At 35.5% G+C, this 23,311-nt stretch overlaps 1 protein-coding gene across 2 annotated transcripts in view; it reads left to right on the top strand.

Moving 5' to 3' along the window:
- EMC2 (ER membrane protein complex subunit 2) overlaps nt 1-21,423 on the top strand; it is a 32,831-nt gene extending 11,408 nt beyond the window's left edge. For both annotated transcript variants that reach the window (XM_015856121.3, XM_015856120.3), the window contains exons 6-11: nt 10,874-10,959; nt 11,132-11,191; nt 13,506-13,587; nt 14,767-14,877; nt 16,423-16,527; nt 21,013-21,423. In XM_015856121.3, coding sequence (XP_015711607.1) covers nt 10,874-10,959; nt 11,132-11,191; nt 13,506-13,587; nt 14,767-14,877; nt 16,423-16,527; nt 21,013-21,099 — 531 coding nt within the window. In that variant the 3' untranslated portion in view covers nt 21,100-21,423. The remainder of the gene's footprint in view (nt 1-10,873; nt 10,960-11,131; nt 11,192-13,505; nt 13,588-14,766; nt 14,878-16,422; nt 16,528-21,012) is intronic.
- Nucleotides 21,424-23,311: the final 1,888 nt, after the last annotated feature.

Here is a 23,311-nt window from a genome sequence, read left to right as displayed (position 1 = left end):
AGAACAGTGCCTTATTTAGATGTTCTGTGTGCGGAAATCATTACAAGCCATAAAACATTAATATTTAGAAGCATAAGATGTAAATTTAGTAGTAGTTCCACCACTTATTGTATTTCTGAAAATCTGAGACTTGAAGCAAAGAGTATAAAATTCAGAGCAGAAGTTTCTTGCTATATAACTCAGTCTTGCCTGTGAAAAGTGAAAATTAAATATAAAGTTTGGATAAATTGACATATGTAGGTTTCTTTGTGTCTTTTATCTGTTAATTATTTCCACGCGCACATGTGACTGCTGTAGGAAAATAATAGAGATTTTTAAAAAGAAGCTGTTGCTCAGTTTGTGTTGGCAGCCACCTTACTTTATAACAGTTTCTTCTGATGTGTGGACACATGGAGTTGGTTATCTATATTAAACTGTTTGGCAAGTGCTGTGAATGAAACATAGACATTTGTTCACCCAGATCATGTAAAAATCATACATTGCATCAATTGACAGTTTCAACTGGTGAAGAAGCATAGGAGGAGAAAAAAAATTATAAGTGAACCTTGAAATTGAATTATGTAATGGGCACTTATGGTTTTGGATGAGGTTTTGCTGCAAATTTTGAAATTTAAGTTAATGCTAATTGTTATATTTCATTTTTAAAGATATAATCTGAAGTAGTTTTCTTAAAATACGATAATCTTTCAGTATTTCTCAACCTTCTCAATTCTCAGTATCTCTCAGCCATCAAACTTCACTCTAGACTTACTTTTTGAAAAGGTTTATTCATATAACAGTGGAGCAAAGTTAGTTTGGTCATTTTGGAAACCATATTTCATTTTCCAAAGCTTGTAGGTGTTAGGAGTCAGCCTCTTCTCTGAGATGGTTAACATCATTGAATGAAATGCACAACTTCTCTGCATTTAAATGCAATCATCATGGCAACCTTTTTCTTTCTTGTCCATTTCAGTTGAAATACAAGCAAATTAGAGCTGTAATTGGCAGGTTACTCTGTTGTTAAGGCAGCATAATATTTTCCATTGCAGGTCCTTTTTTATTAATTAAAATTTAATTTTGTATCCATTTGAAAGTCTTTAAACTAATGCCAAACAGTGGCCGAGTTATTTGTAGACCAGCATATACTTATCCTGTTTCTCAGAATGAAATAAGGGGGACATTGTTTTTCAGAAGGATTGGAAGAAAAGACTTGATTGTTTGTTTTTGCCGTTAATTTATTTTATTGGGAAGACCTCATCCTGCTCTACTTCACTCCAAAGCCTTGGATACCAACAGGAAAACAAGTCTTAGTAGAATGCAACTTTTAGTATACTATGAGGAAAAACACCCAAATTGGCTAAATTACAGGTATTTGAAAGTGTTCATTTTGTGATCTCAGTAGAGACTGCTAGACTTTTTTATTAAATACATCAACTAAATGTATTGAGCATAATATATCTCAGGCTACGGAGAGAAAACACAACTTCTAGCTGTTGTTCCTCATGGCTGTAGTGTTGTGGGAAAGGGTCAGAAGGCAGGGAGGCTCCTTTCTTTTGAGTTGCATCCAGGTGGTGAGTATGGGAAGGAAGGAACATCCCGAAGGAAAAGAGTGAAAAGGGAAGAAAGCAGAATCGTGAGGGCCAGAGAGAGAGGGACAGGTACAGAAAAGTTAGGTGGTTAGTTAACAGATGTCAGATATAGTGGAACAGGTTTGAAGGGTAGGTGGGAGATCAGAAAGGAGCTATTTATATTAACATTTTAGTCTAGTTTTGTCTCCCCCCCCCCCCCCCCCCCCCCCCCCCGTTATTATTTATTTATTTATTTCTAATAAAAATAACACTTTACTTTGAAGCACTTGTTTTTCTCTATCAATAAACAGCTTTGAGACCTACTGTTGGAAGTTGTCTCATTCCCTGTAGCACCTGGTACATACTAGTTCTGTCAGTAACTGTTTAGGCTTGAATAATGAAGGCATATACCAAGCAAGCAGTTCTGCAGTTCTGTTATTTCACTAAAGAGAACACAGGTTTACTTTGTATCTCCTGAGGATATTGCTGAAGACTAAGGTATGCTGCTTTAAAAATGCCTGAAAATGCAAACTCTAAAAATGACCAGTTGTCTTTTGAGTTATTAGGTAATATTGAGCTGTATTGATTAAGTCAATAAAGGCTAAAATTATATATAACTTTGTAATATGAAATTTAATGGCACAATTAATACCGAGTTATTTTTGATTTGTATGCTGGTTTTTGCAGTGTTTTCGGTGCCTTCATTAGCGGTCTTCATACTACAGCAGCAGTTATATTTTGGATTAGTTTTGTAAAATGTAATGAGAAATCTGCTCGGAAATTGACATATCCATATTTTTCTATTTGATACTAAGACCTAATTTTTTGGGATGAGGTTTTTATATAAGAATTTTGCAAATTAAAATAGTATCTTGAGTGATTTTCTATTTCTTGCTTGTCCACAGCATCCACGTCACTTGAAACAGTACTGCCATTTTACATGTGGAGAGCAGATGAAAACACAGCTATGCTGAATTGTTTAGGACTCAGTTTCAGAGTAGATGGCTCTCCAGTTTTGCCAGTGATCTTGTAATGGATTTTAAATGACAATATAATTCTTAAACCGTGTGTATCAAATTAAGTTGAATGCATTTTTGCATTAGTGTATCCTGGCAAAGGTTTCTGCTTTTGGGGAATAATTTGCACAAACATCCATCTATTTTGATAAAACAGCTAAGTATTTTTGTGAATTAAGCCCTTCCTTAGATGGCTTGTTCAGAAGAGCAAGGAAGACTAATGGTGAAAAGGAAACTGAGATCAAATGTCCAAGTCTTGGGCTGTTGTCTAAACCACTCCACTGTCATCCTAGTACAGCTGTAGTTTGTCACAATACTTCAGCTCACCCATCAAGAAGGTAGCAGAGCACTTAGTCTAGAAAAAGGGAAAGTGAGATAAGACAGTTCTCCCTTAATTCTAATCCCCAGAAAATCTGATGTCTTTATTGGCATGATTCTTGCCACTTTTTCAGCTAAGCTTTTAATTCAAGAGGACACTGTATATGCTTGCTTAGCTTAGGGTATGTGGATAATCTCATTACCTTCATGGTCTAGTAAAATAATTGTGGCTCGCTGAATGAAGAATTAAAAACAGAGTTTAAAGAAAAAGACAGTAAATTACCTAAGAACCTGGAAAGACCATGGCTTCACCCTGAACACTAACGGCTCTGTTTCCAGGAATGATCAACAACAAATAAATGTATTTCACACTAATTAACACAATTCTGTAGTATTTTGAGATTCTTCTACTAGCCAAGCTATCTTGAGATGGCTGGAGACATGTTGGAGTCCAGATAGTAGGAAAAAAGTCAGACTAAAATCTTAGGATTGTATATCATCTAAAAAGGCAGGAATTAGATATCATAAATAGCTTCCTAGCTTTCTTTTTTTATCATTGTGTATTACTACCACCTTGACCTTATAGGTAACTTTTCCAACTGCTTGTGTTCATCAATCAAGGTGAGAGTAATGAGAACTGTCTGAACAGTGATACTTATTTATAGTGTGAACAGTGATAATTCTTTACAGTTCCTGCAGTAACAATGCATTCGTTTTGAAGAGACCTCCATTGAAGTTCTTGCAGATTTGTATGTTTGTCTACTGGAGGCTTTTAAGTTTGAAAAAGGAGAATTGCTTACCAGATGAAATACCTGCTAATAGAGGGAGTTTTGTGAGGTCACATGTATGTTTCATTATAGATGTTGATGGCCCTGCTGGGAAAGTTGTAGCTAGTCCCAGGTTTAGGTTTGTATGGTGGTAGGTTTAAGGGGAGTTGAAGAAGAAAGTTTGGCACTATGCCTGACACAGGATGGAGTTAGTGAGAGATATGAAGAGCTGCAGCTGCTTCTTTGGATAGTCCCCAAGGAGGTCTGGTGATTAAACTGGGGGGTGCAGAACAGGGATCCTGAAGAAAAGTTTTCATCTTCTGACAGTTGGAGCATCGTCTGCCTCTGTGAAACTTGCTTTCCTTCTTGTTTAAATCACAGTGAGCTGAGATAGGGGAGTGCATTCCAGCATTTTTCCCATGTTTTCCTTTTGTGGGTGTTGCATTTTTTTGTTTTATTTTTTTAACCTTAGTGGAGATTTTGTTTCTTGAAATAAAGTATTTGAAGACATAAGAACAGCTATCCTGAATTTGTGCCAAAAGTGCATTTAGCTTGTCCTATTTTGACAGTGACCAATAGCAGATACTGGAAGAAGTGTATAGGAACTGGGCAATCATACATTATGCTCTACTCTGCTCTGCCAGTTTCTATTAATCTTCATGTTATGGTTTTCCTGTGCCAGAAGTGGTAACTATATATTTTATAGCTCTTCATGAAGTTTTTGCATAGATATTTTTTTTTACCTGCCTTTTGAACTTGTATAAATTTGTAATAAATTCAGTGTGCATGTGTCCACAGTATCATTCAGCAATGAAATTTCATCATTTATTTGCTGATGGAGCAAATTTCTTTCTTTTCTTCTTACCCTTGTCTGCTATGATCAGCAGTTGTTTTCTGTTCACTTGGTTCGTTTTTATTCATGATTTTATGGATCTTTTGTGCTTTTCTTTCCTCTAAACTGAGAAGTCCTAATCTGTCGAGCAGTTCTTGTTACCTTTCTGTGCCCTGAAATCCTGCTTCTCTCCAAGTATCCTTTTTACTTTTATTTATTCTTTACATGAGGAACGGGAGGGCACATCTGCAGTTTATCACGGGTTAACAGAAAATCTACCTGCGTCCGTGACAGGGGGCCGCTAGCCCAAAAGGAAGGAAAAAGTTAATTAGCAAAGAAAACAGCGGCAATGCTATAAGGAGGCACACTTATTTACTAAATACTATAGCGAAATACAGGATAACAAAATATAATACAATATAATTGAAATTAAGGCTAACGAATCAAGCAAAATAGGAGAGAGAATAAGTCCCAAAACCGAGAGGCCTACTGTAACTCTAGGCGAAAACAACTGGAAGGCTCCCGCAGGCTCTCCTGAACGCCAGAACTCAAAAGATGTCAGTCCAGCCTGGGAGTGAGATAATATAGCATCCAGGTCCCGTGACTTTGACCGTGATGTTCTCTGGGATATGTAGTCTTCTGTGAGTTGTACATTCGGTAAAATTATTCATGCTTTATATGATGTTATGATGTGGAATACTGATAGCAAAATTACAAAATTATAAAACCATGACACAGTTAGTATTAAAATGCAAGAGCATTATGGAATTCTACCATAGAAAATTGTTGCACTGTATTCTTTCCTGATAATCCCAGCATCACTGGGGGTTTGGTTTTTAAGGGAAGATTTTCTGTTTTGTTTTCTTTTAAGACATCTTCTAAACACTGAACTGGCATTTTATAGAACTGTTTATTGCAACTCCAGCATCATTCCCAACTGGCCAAACTCACAGAGCTTTGCTGAGTACATTAAGTTAGTATTGTTTCACCCTTTATGCATGCTTCCCTTCATTTGGATCAAATTTCAAGGGCTGTTTATTCACGCTAGCATTTGTTCTTGTGGATGTTATTCTTTGCAATTGACTTTTTTTCTTTAGACTTGAGTTACTCATTATCATCAGTCAACTAGAGCCAGTCTGTGCTAGATCTCTTAAAATGATGCTGAACATGTGACCGTGGGATTCTCTGTGCAGAGAACTGACTTTTCTGTGTTTTATATCTTTTAGCTACTTATATACCACACAAAGAACTGCCCTTATTACTCCAGGGCAGTTTCCTGTAGAACTGTCTGAGAGATCCTGTTGAAATTCTTTTTGAAATCAAAGCTCGCTTTTAAATGGGTCTTCATTGATCCAAACCATTAGCAACTATTTTGAAGAGCTCCAGTAAATCTGGGTAGCCGTACTTTTCATTTACATAGACTGTTCTTACTCTCCTTTTATAAATAACATTTGTTATGTTTTCCAGCTCTAGGCCTGAGCTTTTCAACCTTTGTAGCTTCTACCAATTTGCTGTGTGCTGGTTGCAGCCACAATGTGCTACTGTTTGCTAGATTTGCTTCTGGAACCCTATTAAACAACTGTATTTGATATTGCTACTTGTGCTTTGACTATTCAGAACATAGTTGCTTCTAGTCAGAATCTGTGGTCCTGCATGGAATCACCTGCATGATTTGGCCTGATTACAACTCTCTTCCGCAGTTAACTTTTAAAAAAAAAAAAAAAAAAAAAAAGAAAAAGAAAAAGTAGGTCTGGTAACTGCATTTGTTATTGTGGTTGTATTCAGATTATGTGGCGTTTTTTGACGTCTGTGTAATTCCTTTAACTCCGTTGTAATTGTTTACACCTTAGTTTTAATTTGCACTTTACAATTCGAAGGAAAGTATTTTAACGTGTCTCTTAGACTAATGCACCTTTTCTGTGTTGTTAAATCATAAAAAAAGACAACTTATGGTATGGTTTACTAATCAAATGCAGAAGTTGATAAACGTTCAAATCTTCACTTTGAGTCTACTTAATGCCAATTAAAAGGAATCATGACAAATGGGAGATGAGTACTTGTGCCAGATTGGGGATTATTAGTCTTAAAAAGAAATAGCTTGGGAAGGTTTGTGGTTTAATAAATGTGACATACTAAAGTACCTCAGTTCAGATGATACTGATTAGGGTATAAGTGTTTCTTTAAGATGGCATATATCTTTCCATTAAGAATGCTGGATTTACAGAATCAGCCAATAACCATTCCAATATTTTGTTTTAAACCCTGGAAAACAGGCAGGGGGAATTCCATATTGTATGTTCTATGCAGCCAGGCGCTGTATGTCTTATTGCAACACAGTAAGTTTTGTCTTTTGTTGTTATTTTTTGCTTTAAGGTGGAAATAGATTCCGTTTGTTTTTGTGTCAGATATTTCTTAGAAATCTTACTTTTTTGAAGAGCTGGGAAGGGAGGTGTGAATGTCATTTTTCTATCTTTTTTAACATAATTGTTACGACTATTTGCTGTGCTCTGTAAATTCCAAAACAATCTCAGCTTGAGTTGTTAAAAATAAAGCTTTACTGATATTAAAAGAGGTAATGAGTTGCACGTATAAAATATACCAGGTAAACCTATAGTATGGATGAGACTTCCTTTTCTCTGCCAAGTAACCATTTTTTGTCTGACAGAGTGACTGTTAGCATTGGTGATGGTTCTGCACAGTAAAATTGTTTAATTTGGTGGAAGTAGAGAAGATGACACTGTGCGCCATTACTTACCCCACCCACCTCAGGAAGCTGCCTGGACGTGAGTCCCAGTTCACTGAGGAGGAAGCTGTTGCACACAGGGACTCAGAGCATAAATCAGAGGAAGGATTAGAAGTTTACAGTGTACAAAATTGCCCACATCTGATTTTAGTGCAGGTCTTCTCATACCTGATTTTCTTAAAGCAGACACTCCTGGAGTCATATTGAATTTCAGTCTTTGTTTATAAACAATAAAAACCAAACAAACTAATAGTGTTAACGATATTTAAAGAAGAGCTAGAAAGTGTGAAGGGAGAGCAGTCTGTGAATGCAGCTAAAGCAGGGCTGTTTTGCTTCCAGGTCTTTATTTTTCACTCAATCCTAAGATTCCTTGGGATCACAGATCTGAATAATCTGGATCTCTTCTGCTGAGCACCTGCCTGCATATATGTCTTTTGGCTCTGTGTTCAGAACGTTGTTGTTACAATTTTGTGATTGAAAAATGATATGAATTTCCTTTAAAAAAAAAAAAAAAAGTAAAAAAAAAAAAAACAACAAAAATTATGTTTTAATTCCCTGCTACTTTCAATACTTATAAAAATTCTGAGCCAGTTCAAAACATTTTGTGCTTCCAGTTGCCAGATTCTCCTTTGAATGTTAGCACTTGTTTGAATGTCTGTGCACCTTGGTCAAAGAAGAGTTCTCTGTAAATAAACTAAATTACCCCAGCTGTTTTGAGGGTGTGTATGAGGGTGAGGAGAGTGCAGATTTCAAGCCCAGAAGCTGTTTTAGTTTCAATGAGGGGCTTGAAATAGGAAGTTCTAAGCACTACTTTTCTTGAATACAAAACAAAATGTGTTATTTTGAAGGAATTTTATGTGTGGTTTAGAAACAAACTCCATCAAGTGTACTTATAATTTGTCTTATTCTGAAGTGTTACCATCAAAACTTGGTGCTTTACCCCTTTACCCTTGATGTCTGATCACATCACATGACATGTTTGTTATAAGTAAACATCAGCTGAAATCTTTGACGAGGAGTAGTTGTAGCTTGTCCTAAATTTGCATCTCGTTACAGTGATTTATGTTATTTGGGACTATTGTGGTTAGGAAATAAAACAGCCATGGAGAGGATCTGTTTGCAGTCGCTTTTAGAGGACTTCCTTTGCATGCAATTGAATGCATTAGGAATGAAATAGGAAGATGGCTCATTTATAGAGTGTTCCTGTTTGTCATTGCCAATTAAGTTGTCAGATGTGTTGATTGATTTTATATATTAAACAGATTATTCAAGTTCTCAGGCAGCTTATTTTTGATCGGTCTCTTGATGGCTCTTTTTGCACTTAAAATTTTGAAGATACCAATTGAATTTTCAGCCCAAAACTTACATTTGAAAGTAGGTAGTCTGTCACCTGGAAAAAACCTTCTGTCTTTGTAAGCCATAATTGCAGGCTGCGCTCCTTTGGCTTCCTAGGTGGTTATCCCACTCCCTCTTCTTTGAGGCTTCTTGCTCAGTGAGCTGTGGGTAATCCCAGCCCTGGGCGGGCAGTTTGACACTGCTGCAGCGCTTCCCCCATGGCAGAGGTAATGATCTGCTTCACGAAACACTCTTCATAAAATGTGATAGGGAACCATCGAGTTGGTGTTTCGGGATCTGGGCTTTGTGGTTTTGGTTTAGTAATAGTAGCAGTTGATAAACATGTTATCTGATTCTTGTTACACTAAAAAAAAAAAATTAAAAAAAAAAAATAAAAAACTTTAAGAAGGTTTAACTATGCTGTTATCTTTCTTTTAAAAGCTCTCTAATAAAATAAACTGTGTATTATTGCTGTAGTGATAAACGCGGTCAGCAGTTAAAACTTTGAGAGTCGGTTCTGGATTTTAGCCAGATGTCTCCCAGTAAAAGTAGAAAGATGAATGTCATTTCACAGGTTGCAGTCTGACAAAGACACAATGGCTAACAAAGTGACTGTGGGTAAAACCACCCTGCTGCCTGTATCCTAATTCTTATCATTTTTAGGGATTCTCTTTACCTCTGCTTTGTGTTTAAACTGAAGAGTGAGATATTTTTTCCTTGAATTATTTTCACTGGATTTGCAATGAGTATACGTGCTTGAGGGAGGTGAAGAGGACAAACTCAAAGTAAAGAATAAACCTACAGTTAGCATTAAAAACATGTCTGGTTATTCTGGTTTCTTATGTTACTGACCAGCTTGAAGTAGTTTACATAAATGATGTATGCACTGCAGTGTTCTTCCAAGAGAAATGAATTTTGTCAAATGACATTTAAGGATAAGGAACTGTTTAAAAGAACAGACGTTTAAAACACTGTAAAAATACACAAACTCTTTCAGGGTATATGCGAGTGTAATCTTAGTAAGGTTAATCGTGAAGAAACTAAAGTGAGAACTATCTGCTTTTGTGCAGTCAAGGCTTCTGTAAGACTATACCCAACTTAATAACCTCTCTGTAAGGAATGAAGTGGGCTGAGAGTTATGAGGGTAATAAGCAATGGGACTGTAATACAGGAACGGTGTACAAGTTTTTCATGAATATTATTATCTCACGAAGAAAAGACATCGAAGTGTGTGTTTTCATGCAGATACATCATGCAAAACAGACCATCTGTCTTCTCATGTCTGACCACAGCAGTTGTGATCACCCAGGGAGCACGGCTTACAAGCACAGTATTTGGCCCATAGTGCGCTTTGAGGCACGTTATGCTGGAGTTTGGAACTATTATTCTGTCAGATTCCAGATCTGATGACTTTCAGACTGGTGGAGGTGTATTGCTATTTGCTCCAAACTCTGTCAGACTACTGGGAAGATGTCTGTTGGTTTGAATTACACCTTAAGTGCACCTTAAATTTAAACTCCTAGAGGTCAGGAGACTGTTTAGAGAACTGTAACTAATGTGTTTTGGAGACTGGACTATAATAATTAGCTATTAAAATGCTGTGTATATTTTCTCCTGGTGGTTCATAACAAGTCTAATGGGGTTCAACATTTCAGTACATTATAATTATTAAGTCTTTGTTTTAACATTGTTAGCACTGAAATACATATTCTGCCCACATATTGAAGTACTGTTTGCTTTTGCCATAAAAACAGCTTTTTTTATATTCTGTTTACACTGAAAAGCCTACTTTGTGCTCCAAAAGTGATGAGAAGCTTGTTTGTGCAGTTGGTGTATGTTCAACAGTAATTAAAGATGGCATTTAGCGCTTCGATGAGAATCTTTCAGAATGGCTGAAAGCCATATTTATACAGTGGTGACCCAGACGTATCTGTGGGATTCTCCAAAACTCAGTCACCACGTCTCCTCTGTAGTCTTGGACCTCATGAATGACAAGGTGGGGGTCTCTGGAATGGCTGAAGATTAGCATCTCCTGCTGTTTTGTAATTATTAGAATCTGGACAGTCACTTATTTGAATGAAGTAATGCATACAGTTTGTGCCTCTGAATAAAAGCATACATAATGTGATTGTAAGAAAAGGTTTTCAGTCTCTCAGTGGGATGTCATAGGGTATGTTTATAAACTCCAACCTAGCAGTTGTTCTGCAGTGGAATTCCACTGGTATTGAGATAATAATTTGCACAGTCAAATTGCTTTCTTTACAAAAACCCAGGGAATTATGAGACCCTAATCCTTTATTAATGTCAACCCATAGGCAGCAAGGAAGCGTAAGATTGCCATTCGAAAAGCCCAGGGGAAAAATCTTGAGGCCATCCGAGAGCTGAATGAGTATCTGGAACAGTGAGTGTCTCACAAGAATACAGATTGTGTTTTGCTATTCTGATAAATCTTTTTAATTAAAATGGAATTTGCATTTGATTTATGCTTTTCCTTCCATGCTGGTCATTTACAGAATCCCTCTACACATTCTTTCTTTTTTGCCTTTTTTTTCTCTCTTGTCTTTTCTGTACAGATTTGTTGGAGACCAGGAAGCTTGGCATGAACTTGCAGAACTTTACATCAATGAACATGAGTAAGTCGTTTGCAAAGTCTTCATAAAAAATGTTAAATAGAAATATGTTCTGTGCAAGTGAAAAACCTCAGTGATTATTTTGAAGAACTGATGTTAGAAAGCATGAAGTCTCATTTGCAATATAACAAACTTTGTCAGGAAATAATTAACAGCCTTGTCAGACTGCTAAGACATTAACAAGGTATTTGATTTTAAAACAGAATTTAAATAATTACTTGTATGTTTCAGGCATTCATTAAATCCATTATTTTTAATTAATGTTCTAAGCATAGCAAGGAACAGCACATTTTCTCTAGTTTTTTTTCAAGTGATGTTTTTTACTGGGTATAGATTTTAAATTCTTTGTCTCTAAAAGCCACTGATCAGACAAAACTGTGTGCAATACTCATATTTTCAATTAGACTATCTCTGCAGGAACTTTCAGTAACCTTTAAGAAATAAATAAATAAAGCACGGATCCAAAGTCGGAGGAATTTGGTCGCCTGGGTACAAAACCCAGTGCAATCAAGAATGTTGGATGTTGTTGTAACTTGCTTATTGGATATTTAATGTTTTTGTTAGCTTTTTTTATTGCTGCAGTGACAGGAGGAAATCCCAGTGTGAGAGGATTAGCTCAAAGCCTTAGTGCAAGTTTTCTAATATCACAGTATTAATTCTAACCTCCACCCAAAGGCGTATCTTTTTCCCTCACTTCTTTAGTTCTTTGGCCCAGCCTGAATTATACCACATTGTTTCCTTCCTTCCTTTCTAGTAGTGAAAGAATCAGATTCTCCAGAAAGAAATCGCCTTTCTCACAATGATGAAAAAATTATCCCTCATTGCCTCTCCTTCTAACCCATTCTTAAAGAAAGCATCTCCTAAACTCTTTCAAATGCTGACTTAAGGAATAATTGAATGTTGAATATATGTATATGGTTAGAAATATATTTAAGCAGTGAAATCTCTTTGTGCATGATGCAATGGAGCAAACATCCATATTCCATTACAGATTGTTTTGTTTTCTTTAGTTTTTTGCTATAGAATTTATTACAAAATCGTATAATAAAACTTGAGAAAGAAATTGTTTTTGCTTATATTTGCCTTGGGCTGTAATTCAGAAATAAAAAAGCTGAACTTGCCCCATTTCATTGAAAAAACTGACTGTGCTCACTATTACTTTGATGGGCATCATTTATTTTTATAATCATTTTGATAAAGATAAAAGAAAATGAATCTTGGCTAGAAAAGCAACTAATTGCTAATTGAGAAAAAGCAGTATCACAAATTCTGTCTTACTGGTTAATTCATCATGGTGTTACTATTGTTCATAAACATGCCTAAATTAACAAGATGTGTGTAATCCTCAGTTCCACATTTTGTTCTGATGTAAGGAGGGTAGTTTCTGCTTTGAGAGAGTCAGATGGTTATCCTTTTACCTCAAAATAAACATTTGAGATATATACCTGTCAGTTACAAAAAAAACAAAACAAAACAACACTATTTGCTTATTGTAGGAAATAAGATTTTACTGATTGTGTGGTTTAATATTGTTGCTGAATTGCTTTCACTCTGATATCTGTCAACACTGGTGTTATAAACTTTGTGAATTTTAGTATCATGTCATTTAAGCTATGAGCATATATGCTATCATATCTGTACTATCCTACAAATTCAAAAGAAATCCCTGTTAGTTGAAAGATTGCGAAGCTAGATTTTTTATTAACACAAACAAACATAAGACTGTCTTTGTAATTTGCTTTGGAGGGCCTTCATCTAAAGAATGAGTACTAGAATTTCTTTTACAGTGATAACACACTGCTATTTGGACTGGGGTAGTGCTGTTTTCGTATACATATATTTAGGCTGTCTGACTTTTACTACTGTTCTGAGGGCTTTTTGACCACACTTCTGTGGTTGGGTCTGAGTTGGTAGCTGTCTGATGATGTTAACCATGATCTGATATATAGTGTGGTGTATGAATCACCATGTAGCTGCAAAATCTTGTACAAAAAAAAAAGAACTACTTTGTGTTATGTTTTCTGTTACATAATGCCTGTTTCTACATATTACTTTTATTAATAAGAAATGACACTTATTAATAAAAAAGGCTAAATATTTATGCTTTCCATATATACTAAGACATTTTGTATATTTTTCACTGTTTTTAATGTAAAAAAATTGTGGTTTCAAACATCACTTAAAAATAAAATGTTTCTTTACACTGTGAGTCATGAGGAGTTGCAAAACAAGTCAGAATCCTTTTATTGTACTGTAAAGAAACAAAAGTAAGCTGTGTACTCTTTCATTTTTATGTTGCTGTTATTATATTCCTCAGCTATGCAAAAGCCGCCTTCTGCTTAGAAGAGCTTATGATGACTAATCCACACAACCACTTATATTGTCAGCAATATGCTGAAGTGAGTATTTTTCTGAAAAATCAGTTATGTTTGAATAGATATTCTGGTTTTTTTTGTTTGTTTGTTTTTGTTTTTGTGTGTGTGTGTGTGTGTGTGTAGGTTACTGAGGCTGTGAAAATGGAATAAAAAATTGTTTACTTAATTTTTTTCTAGGAGATTTAAGACAGTGCGTGGTGAATGTTAACTTCTCAAAGAACTTGCACGTTAAGAAAGCCGTTTTGTTCCTCATTGTGACTTAACTATAAATAATAGTGGAAGGAATTACTGAAGATAAAAAATTCCTTTTAAATAGGCTGTTCTTGTTGAAGTGTTTATACACTTTTCAAATTAATTGTATTAGAAATTAAACTTTTCCACAATACTGGAAAACGATATGTCATAACTACGAAACTGTGATATATTATCTATTATTGTGGAGCCAGATCTTGGAATCCTTCACATAGGAAATTTTGTGTGAAGGAGCACTCTCTGTGTGAAGAGAGGATCCTGTGAAATCATATGTCTTGCATTTTGGCCATTTGAAACCATTTTGTAGATGTGTGATATTTTTTTCCTAAATTATGCTTTAACTACTTGGAATGGATTTGATTTGTTTTGTTAGCAAGGATAAAATTGAGTTAACGTCAAAACTTGAACTTCTAGATAGCCTTGTGGTAGAAAAAATATGAAGCATGTCTTCTAATGGTTCACTCTTTATGTTGCTTTAATAGCAGTCAAAATTAATAGAAAAATAATGGAGCGATCTTTAAACTTTGTGTACTATTTTTCAGTTAAATAGCTAATGAAAAACAGTGTGCTATGTACTGCTGTAATGCTGTGCTAAAGGAATTTAGAGTTAGTACAGATTTGTAACAGTCAGAATATAGGTTGAGATTGAAAGTCCGTTGCAGTTTCATAAGAGACTATCCCAATATTTGAAAGTGCAAGATAATCACTTTCTATTTGTGTAGCAGCTGATTTAAATTAATACCGGCTTTTCCCCACAGTTAAATATTTTTACATTAATTCACTAAAAAGCATTCAGGTTTTTCCCAAGCCAGTCTTTGGCCTTTGGTAGAACTCACCTGGAATATCATGTCAAACAAACCTGACAAGAAGTTTCATAATATCTTTGAATCAAGAGTGAATGCCTGAAAATATGGATGATGTGCAACTTTCAGGAGCCTATTGTTTTTACAGGTTAAATATACTCAAGGGGGGCTTGAAAACCTAGAGCTATCAAGAAAATATTTTGCACAAGCACTGAAACTTAACAACAGAAATATGAGAGCTTTGTTTGGGCTTTACATGGTGAGTCTGATTATTTTTTTTTTCCCCCATGTTAACATTTTGTGTGCTTTAATGCATAATATCATCCTTTGGTGTTTGCTGTATTTGATTCTTTTTGATTTAACGTTGTGTTTAATAATCCAAACTATGGAGTAGGAACAGCATTATGCCAGTGACCAAAAGTGATAAAAAGATATTAAAGCTGGTTTCTGTATTCCAGTATGTGTATCTTGATTCCCAATCCCAAGTGGGGTAATGATACTTCATTAAATCAGTTTTCAAAGCATTTCATTAAGAAGTTTAAATTGTGGTTTTCAGTTGCTTTTGAAGATGCTTTCCTTTGGAAGCAAAGTCTCGGCTTCCTGTGCTTTCCATATATATATATTCAGACTTTTTTGTTTTTACTTTTTGTTCTATGTGTCTTCACATCATTTGATCATTGATTGATATAGCCATCTTCCAAGTTTAACTATCTTAAACTATCAAACCATCCTTCAAGTCGATTTCCTCAAATATCGGTTCATTTTTAAAATATTTACCATCTTTATTATTTGTAAGAATTTTCCTTTATGTCAAGCCCTTTTGGGCTGTAGTGGTCCCAGAGGCTTCAGCTGTGCAGTGCTGGTAGGTGACTTAGGCTAATCCATCTTCATCCACTTTAGATGGCTGTAAATCCCCATGTTTCTGAATTCAGTTGTGCCCCAATGTAATTTCAACACCAGATCCCAACTCACTTTTGTTATCTATATAGTGTAATGTCTTAGTGACAAGCGTAGCATATGCTAGTTCTTTTATACTTAACAGAGAGGATCACTAGTTTGCAGCAAAATTTCCTCAGCAAAGTCTGCTCACACAGTGTCAGACAATAAAATCTGCATTACTTTCCGTGCCCTTGCTGGAGATAAATACACATCTGTGCATATTTTTATATTTTTTAAGTTTATTAGAGCTATGCGTGTTTTCTTACCCCTTTCCTCCTTAGCAGTCTCCTCAGGAGTTAACCTTTCTGATTTCTATGCTTATTTTACATTGAGTAACTCTTGGACCAATCACTGGAGCATTACATTAATTTAGAAATGCATTGAGAGTAGGCATTTTATGCAAATTGAAGAAGCTGATCCGTGCATTTTTTGTCTGTTTTCTTAGTTGAAGTGCTCTTAAGCTGTAAGTGTAACCCATTTTTCCACGGAATTACAAATATTAATGCATGAAGGTAACTTCTTGAAAGGGATTTAAAATCATACACTTCTCTGCAGGATGGTGAACCTGCTGGTACCAGGATGCCATTGGCCTTCTTGGCCACCTGTGCACACTGCTGGCCTGTATTCAGCTGACTGTCCATCATCTTTCAGTACACCAAAAATTAGCTGATTATGTCCAGATTCTGTTCTTAACTCAGTACCTAACTGGACTTAAGTCTGATTTAGTGCGTTAGAACAAAAAGTAGTTTAAATAGTTTAGGTAATGCTTAATTGGATGCTGTCTACGAATTAGTAGTTTTTACTTATTTATTTTCATGCACATAGATTTCTTAATTATACTGCTTTTCTGCTTTTTTTTTGCTAGTCTGCGAGCCATATTGCCTCCAATCCAAAAGCAAGTGCAAAAATGAAAAAGGATAATATAAAATATGCCAGTTGGGCAGCGAATCAAATAAATAGAGCCTACCAGGTTAGTATCTCATTATTTTCTGATGCTGTTAATATTTTCCATTATTCTTTCTTGCACTTTAATCAACTGCTGTTCAGTGGGTTAGATGTGATTGGTGTAATTTGTTTGAGTTTCTTGCATTTTACTTGTTTGTCTTCCTGGAAGCCTTAATTGATAAAAGGTTGATACTTTACATTTATTAATTTGTATTACTTATAAGCTTTATACTTTTCTTTTTAAATTAAATGGTTACTGTATGTACATTCTTGTAATGCTGACTTGCAAGACTGAGTTCTAAAGTTAAGTTTTTAAATAAAATTTTGTATGTCTCAATTTTTAAAATTACTACTTATCGCTAGAAATCAAATTAAAATTTTAGAATTTTGTTTCCTTTCAATTTAAACTTAAGGAATATTATTATTAAAATCATGTTTTAAATAATAGAATAGTTCAATTGAAATGGGCTTTCGAAGGTCATCCAGTTCAACAGCTTAATCACATGTTAAAGCACATTTGTGAGGGCACTGCCTCTTGATTCAAGTTGGGCGTTAGGAAATATTACTTTTCCCACAGGGTGGTCAGGTGCTGGAATGAGCTGCCCAGGGAGGTGGTGAAGTCACTGTCCCTGGAGGTGTTCGAGAAGTGTTTAGATGGTGTATGGAAGGACATGGTGGGAAATATTGGAGATAGGCAGATGGTTGGTCTGGATGATCTTAGAGGTCTTTTCCAACCTTGATGATTCTGTGGTTTAGTTAGAACTATTGGTGATGCGTGCACAGCTGGACTGGATGATCTTTTAGGTCTTTTCTCCATATTCCTATTATAATGAATGTGTAAATGATAGCTTGTAGTTACTTGAATCAGAGTGGAATAATCATTTTTTTATTATTCCTCCCTGTGGCTTTCTGTTAGCATCACAATCTCTAAGGAAATCTAAGTACTTGTGTTGTTCTTAGAATTTTTTACTGGGAAGCATATTTTCAGTGTTTCTGTGAAATTACTTAGGAATTTATGTGAAGAATATTTCGTTGATGCTTAGCAGCACGGGTCACATTAAGACAACTCACACATTAAAACACATGTCATGAGTTCTTTGACTTCATGCTTTTGTGATGCATTGCATAGTTTAACTGCTCATTTTAGCTGTTTGGAACATCAAGTGACAAACACCATATCCAACTATATTTACAGAGGGAGTGTAGCTATGTAGAAAATCATATCTATTCAGCCTAGATTTTGGTGAGTAACTCATGTGGACACACCCTTCATCTTCAGAGTACCACCAGAAGCTGTAGTGACCACTGCTCAGCTTGTTGCTCTGGCATGACTGCAGAGGGCTTGGCCACTCCAGCTTTTATGTCATGGACTTACAGCACCCAACTGCTACACCACATAGTGTTTGGTGATGTGGTAGGTGGGTGGCAGTTTCCTCTACGAGCCAGTACTGATGTGTTGCTCCCCTGATTTGTTGAGTGGTTGTAAATTGTCATCTGTCACCATGACATCATCTTTCAGACATAAGGATGAAACCTCTGTGGCGTTTGCCTGTGAAAACCCTCACAGGCTCCCTCCATTAGTGGAGAATTGTCTAGCCAGGTTATACGCTAGTTACTTATATTGTCTCTATAAATTCTCCTCACTTTTCCATGCATTATCCAAAGCGTTCTGCAAAGTGAAATTAGACCATTACGAGCCTGTTGAGCTTGGCATCAACTTGTTTTATTAGTTGGACCTTACTATGCTGTTGTATGCAGTTTTTCCTTGAGTCATGTTCTAGAGAATGAGATACATTTAGAATCCTGACATGGCTGCCAAGTCAAATTATATGCATTTGTGACTTTAAAATCCGATGCTATTCAGAAAGTTGCTGTCAAGCAATTGTCTTGCAGTGAGATTTTTTTCCCATTTTGAGTCTGGATTTTGTATTTGAAGCACCAGCAGTACACATAGTTATTTTGAAAACCTACTGGCCATAGTAGTGTGGGGTTTTTTTATTGTTTGTTTTGTTTTTCTTGCCATTTACTTGATATATTTTTACTGCTCCTTTCAGTTTAGTTTATTCTGTAACAGGTAGTTTCCTTTGGCACTTGATTTTTGCTTTTCCTGTGCATTCTTGTTTGAAATCCGAGGAATGCCTTAGTTTATTGTCTTTTTAAAAATCAATATTTGTGAGTAAAAAGAACATATTTTTGCCTTTGCCAGACTGTAAAACAGTGTTTTTATGGGGGGAAAAAAAAAAAAAAAATCATAAAAATAGTTAAGGGTAGTTTGGTTTGGTTTGGGGTTGTGGTGTTAACTTTTTGGTTTCTTATGAGTATCGAATAGCTGTGCTTTATGTGGTTAGAATTTGGTGTTATATGTCTAACCTTGCATGTTGACTATTACTTCTCATCTGTGCTTAACTTGAGAGATGAAGAAGACAGAAAAGGTTTTGTAGCTAGGGCTGCCGCTTGCAGCTGGAACTGCTGGCTGCTAACACCGTCATTCTCTAGGCCGCTTAAGTTTAATTGACTGAGTGAAAAGAAAAAAAAATACAGAAATACTGATTATTTGAGGAACTGTTATAAATTCAAGCTTAGTTTTCACAGAATCACAGAATTGCAGGGGTTGGAATGGACCTCTAGAGATCATCGAGTCCAACCCCCCATTTTTTTTGCATTGATTTATCACTGGAAAACTCCGAATTATTCCGTTTCTGCTGATCCTGTGAAGAAGTCTGTCATTCTTGTGACTGAGAACAAGTCCCACTGTTACTTTAACATTGGAACAAATTGTGGCTACCTCTGGTGCTCTTCAATTAAGTAATTAGTTTAACATGTCCACTGCTAGAAGCATTTCAGCAGAGGCAGGGAAGGTTGATTAACGCTCACAAAAATCTTAAATGTGATTCTACTTGTAGTAGATTTTCAGATATACAGTGCTTCTTGGTACATTGCTTAATCCTTCTGTGTTAGCAATCCATGTGGTATTTATGGTTGGAGAAGTGATTTTGTTACAAACCATTTGGGAAACAGAAAATTAAATCTTGATTTTAAGAAATGGATTCCGGCTCAATCAGTCAAATTGCTGTGTAATGGCAGAATAGACAAAATAATTGTTCGTCGGGGTAAATTTGAAGTGATTGGATGTCCAAGTATACTTGTGTTTGTTATGATGCAGAGTTTGATTTTACTTGTTCAGTTTAAAGTGCACGTCAATATCATGAAGGCAGGCACTCCTGAAACTAACAAGTAGTGTTTTTAAGCTAATATCTTGTGTCAGTTTTGTTTTCAGCGTCTCTAAAGAGAAGTAAATACAATTCTTATTTGCAAGCTTTCCTCTGCCTGCTCTCCGTATGTCCTGCCAAACGTGATGTTTGACCAGTGTATTCAGGCTCCCGTGTTTCTTTGTGTTGTTTCTGTTTTTACTCTAGCAGTATGCCAGTTCATCTTCTGAAAATATGAAAATATGGAGTTTTCAGTATGTTTCCTATGAAGTATTGTCACAATAACTAAATTTAATTCTCCTGTTTAATGTGAAATATCTTTTCATTTACTGTACTGAATCTGTTTCTTCAAGATCAGCACTGATGCGGATTCCCGCTGTTAAATTGTATGTGAGGGGTCAAAAGCAGGTTAACAGGTCGTGCAGCTTGTTGCTGGTGTGATTTTACCTGGGTCTGATGACTTAATCTTTCTTAGCAGGTCATGAAGAGTTTGCTAAATTAAGTTAATTACAAGAGAGAAGGGGCACGTTATAAATCAAGGGTAAACTATGCAAGACAGCAGTGGTATTTGAAATAAGAAACATAAACACTCAATAAATTTTCGATTTTAGATGTTAACAATTAGGCAAATAATAGACTATTTTACTAACAGGAAGTTACAGTTACTGCTTCCATAGTTTTGTTACCACTCCAGCCCCAAATGCAAAACTTTTAAAACGAAGGTATATTAGAAATGACTGAGAGTTTTGTTTGACTGAAGACCAGCATAGTCAATAAATCCACTGTTCTTGATGTGACTGATGAGTGATGGGAGCCATCACTACAGTTGGAATACTCCGTTTGAAGTTAGCATGGGGTAATCAGCAGCTCCTCCCCTTCTTAGCTTTACTTTCCCAAACTTGGCTGTACATATCTCAGAGAATCTAAAGCCATAACACTGGAAAGTAGTATCTAAAAAGCTGTATTTTTGGTTGAAGATGAAGATCTCTGTCATTAGGGAAATGTTAATTTTCGAAGTGGACTGTTTGTTAGTACTCAGTATGTAACTTCGGAGCAAGTGATTGAAATTAAGGTTTCTATTGTTTTTTCATTGCTTACTGGAGGAAGGATTATATAACTTTTGTAGTAGTAAGAGTGATGAGTTTTAGTGCAGCGTTAAAGAGGCTGTTCTTTTGACTTTGTAGTAAATACAGGTAATAATTTTTAGGGCTTTTTCTGTCATACTTGATGCTTAGAACCTTTGCTTGCACAGAATATTTTCTTATAAGTGAAGAATATATATTTATTTGTTTATTTTTTAGTTTGCAGGTCGCAGTAAGAAAGAAACTAAATACTCCCTGAAAGCAGTGGAAGACATGTTGGAGACCCTGCAAATCACTCAGTCTTAGGTTGGCACAAAGAGATCCAATATTAAATTTTCAGATTTTTTGATCAAACTTTAATAACTTATGGGTTATGTTACTCCAGTGCTGTTAAAAATTAATTTTCTATTGATTAATGTGGCTATCTAAAATTATGTTTTCTGGTAATTAAAATGCCTATTTATTGCTGCTATCTGAAATGTGATGAATACCCCCTGAAATGAGTAACTTGTCAAAGCAGATGACATAAAGAAATATAATGAGTTGCACAACAGTCCCTTTAGATTTTGTATGTACAGTACCTGCTTTTAAGCCATAATTTGTAGAAATAAACTTGTTAAATGACTAAAAGGAATTACAGTGATTTATTGGACTTGTCAATGGAAGCTACAAATTTATATATGGAGATTAATAACATATGTTAGAAAATTTTATCTTACTAGAATATTTAAGAGCTAAAGCATGCTATGGATGTATACTTTGTTAACTATTTACTATACAAGAAGAGATTATTTTGCATGAATACAATTTATTAGAGGAAAACATTAATGATTTTATGAATCGATTGATAATCTGGTATTGTAGAAATGGAGAAAACTGTTTTGTGTACTTTTCTTTAGAGTGTCTCCTATACTGGCTTATGGCCAAAGACATTTGTCTCCGTGGCTTTCTGGGCAAGTGCTTCCATGTCTACCGAGTTCTCCAATCAGTAAATACATGTGCTTTTCTTTTTTCTTTCTTTCTTTTTAACTCCTTCTGTGTCCTTTGTTGTACATATGTTCCACATCATGAATTTAAAAACCATCTGAACACAGGGAATGCCTGCTGGTCTGTTCTAATTTTGGACCTACAGTACTGCTGTAAGCTATGGCATATGAGTTTCTCCACAGTAAACAGGTGTTCCTGCGCTGTAAGGATGAGACAGTTTGTTCTACTGCCTTGTACTTAACTGGAGAATGCAAGTATTTTTACAGCCATAAGCATGAAAGATCTAATGCACTGTAAACGTGTGCCGTATTTATCTTTTGGGATCTTGTTTCTTTACTCAGGTGATTAACCAGCCACCTTAATCCATAGATTTTGCAGTTCTGGTAATTTTGACATGTGCTCCTGCTGCCAACACAGCTACCATTCATTTATCACAGCTTCAGTCAGGTTACATAACAGTAATGTGTAGGCCTGACAGATTCTAATAAAAATAATTACAGTGTAATTTTCCTGATTGTTGCTAGCACCCAGGCTGATCAGATCTCCAAGTTTACACTGCCTTCTCTATATAGGTGTGTAGGTTAAAGTCTGTACACTGAAATGTCCATTTTATAGCCTTGGGACTGGAGTAATAAAGCTGAGCTCTTGCTTAAAAACAAAGTGTGAACAAAAACTTACCTGGTGGTTTCAAAACTTGAAAATGGTGGTTTTATGACTTTATGCCTTTAAGAAACATAGGATCTCATTTTTAGTATCTATGAAATAGATAAGCAGTGAATAATAATGGTGTGACAGGATGGGTGCTGTGCCCTGAGAGTAAATTGTGTCTAGAATCTTACATTAACTTGTTTCAGTCCTTAGGAATTACAAAACTGCTAATACTGTGCTGTATTATTATCAAATTACCTAGTTTTAACATGCAGAAATGGTACAGATCCTTTTGTAATGTTATTTTCAGGTCAGTTATTGAATTAATGTTTGCAGATAAATTATGTATATTTCAGGTGGAAAACCAAGCGAATCTCATACATGAACCTACGTTAGGTTTCAGATTTCTCCTCTTTTACTGTATGAGTGTGCCATCTAGAGTTTTAAATCCTCAGTAGTTTTTATTTTACCTACATCTCCAGTAATTTCATTGCATTCTAAAATGAAAAATGATGGGAAGCAGTACTGTAGAAATCACTCAGCCTGAGGAGCAGTTCAATAACCTGAGTTTATTCAGTGTAGTTGGTATTTAGCCTCATATTATATTCTCTTCCTAAATGTAAATCTATCTGTGGTTTGTACTGAAAGTGTTATAGTAGATGCTGTAGAGAAGCCTAAATTGATCTTTTGAGTTTTAAGTACAGTAGAAGGTCGTATTGTAAAGCTTCACATTGAGAGTTATCAAACTGATCTGTATAAAGTGATTAATGCTGTCAAAGTATTTCACTGTGTGGAATTTATAATGATGAACAGCTCACATATATTTGTCACTTATGCAATGAATTTGAATTATGCAGCTGGGATTTATGAGACTTTAAGGTAC

Source organism: Coturnix japonica, chromosome 2 (assembly GCF_054131305.1).
Source record: "Coturnix japonica strain WE chromosome 2, WE-NBRP24, whole genome shotgun sequence".
NCBI classification, from domain to species: domain Eukaryota; kingdom Metazoa; phylum Chordata; class Aves; order Galliformes; family Phasianidae; genus Coturnix; species Coturnix japonica.
The sequence above is the reverse complement of the archived record's forward strand: the minus strand, read 5'-3'. Positions and strand labels throughout refer to the sequence as shown.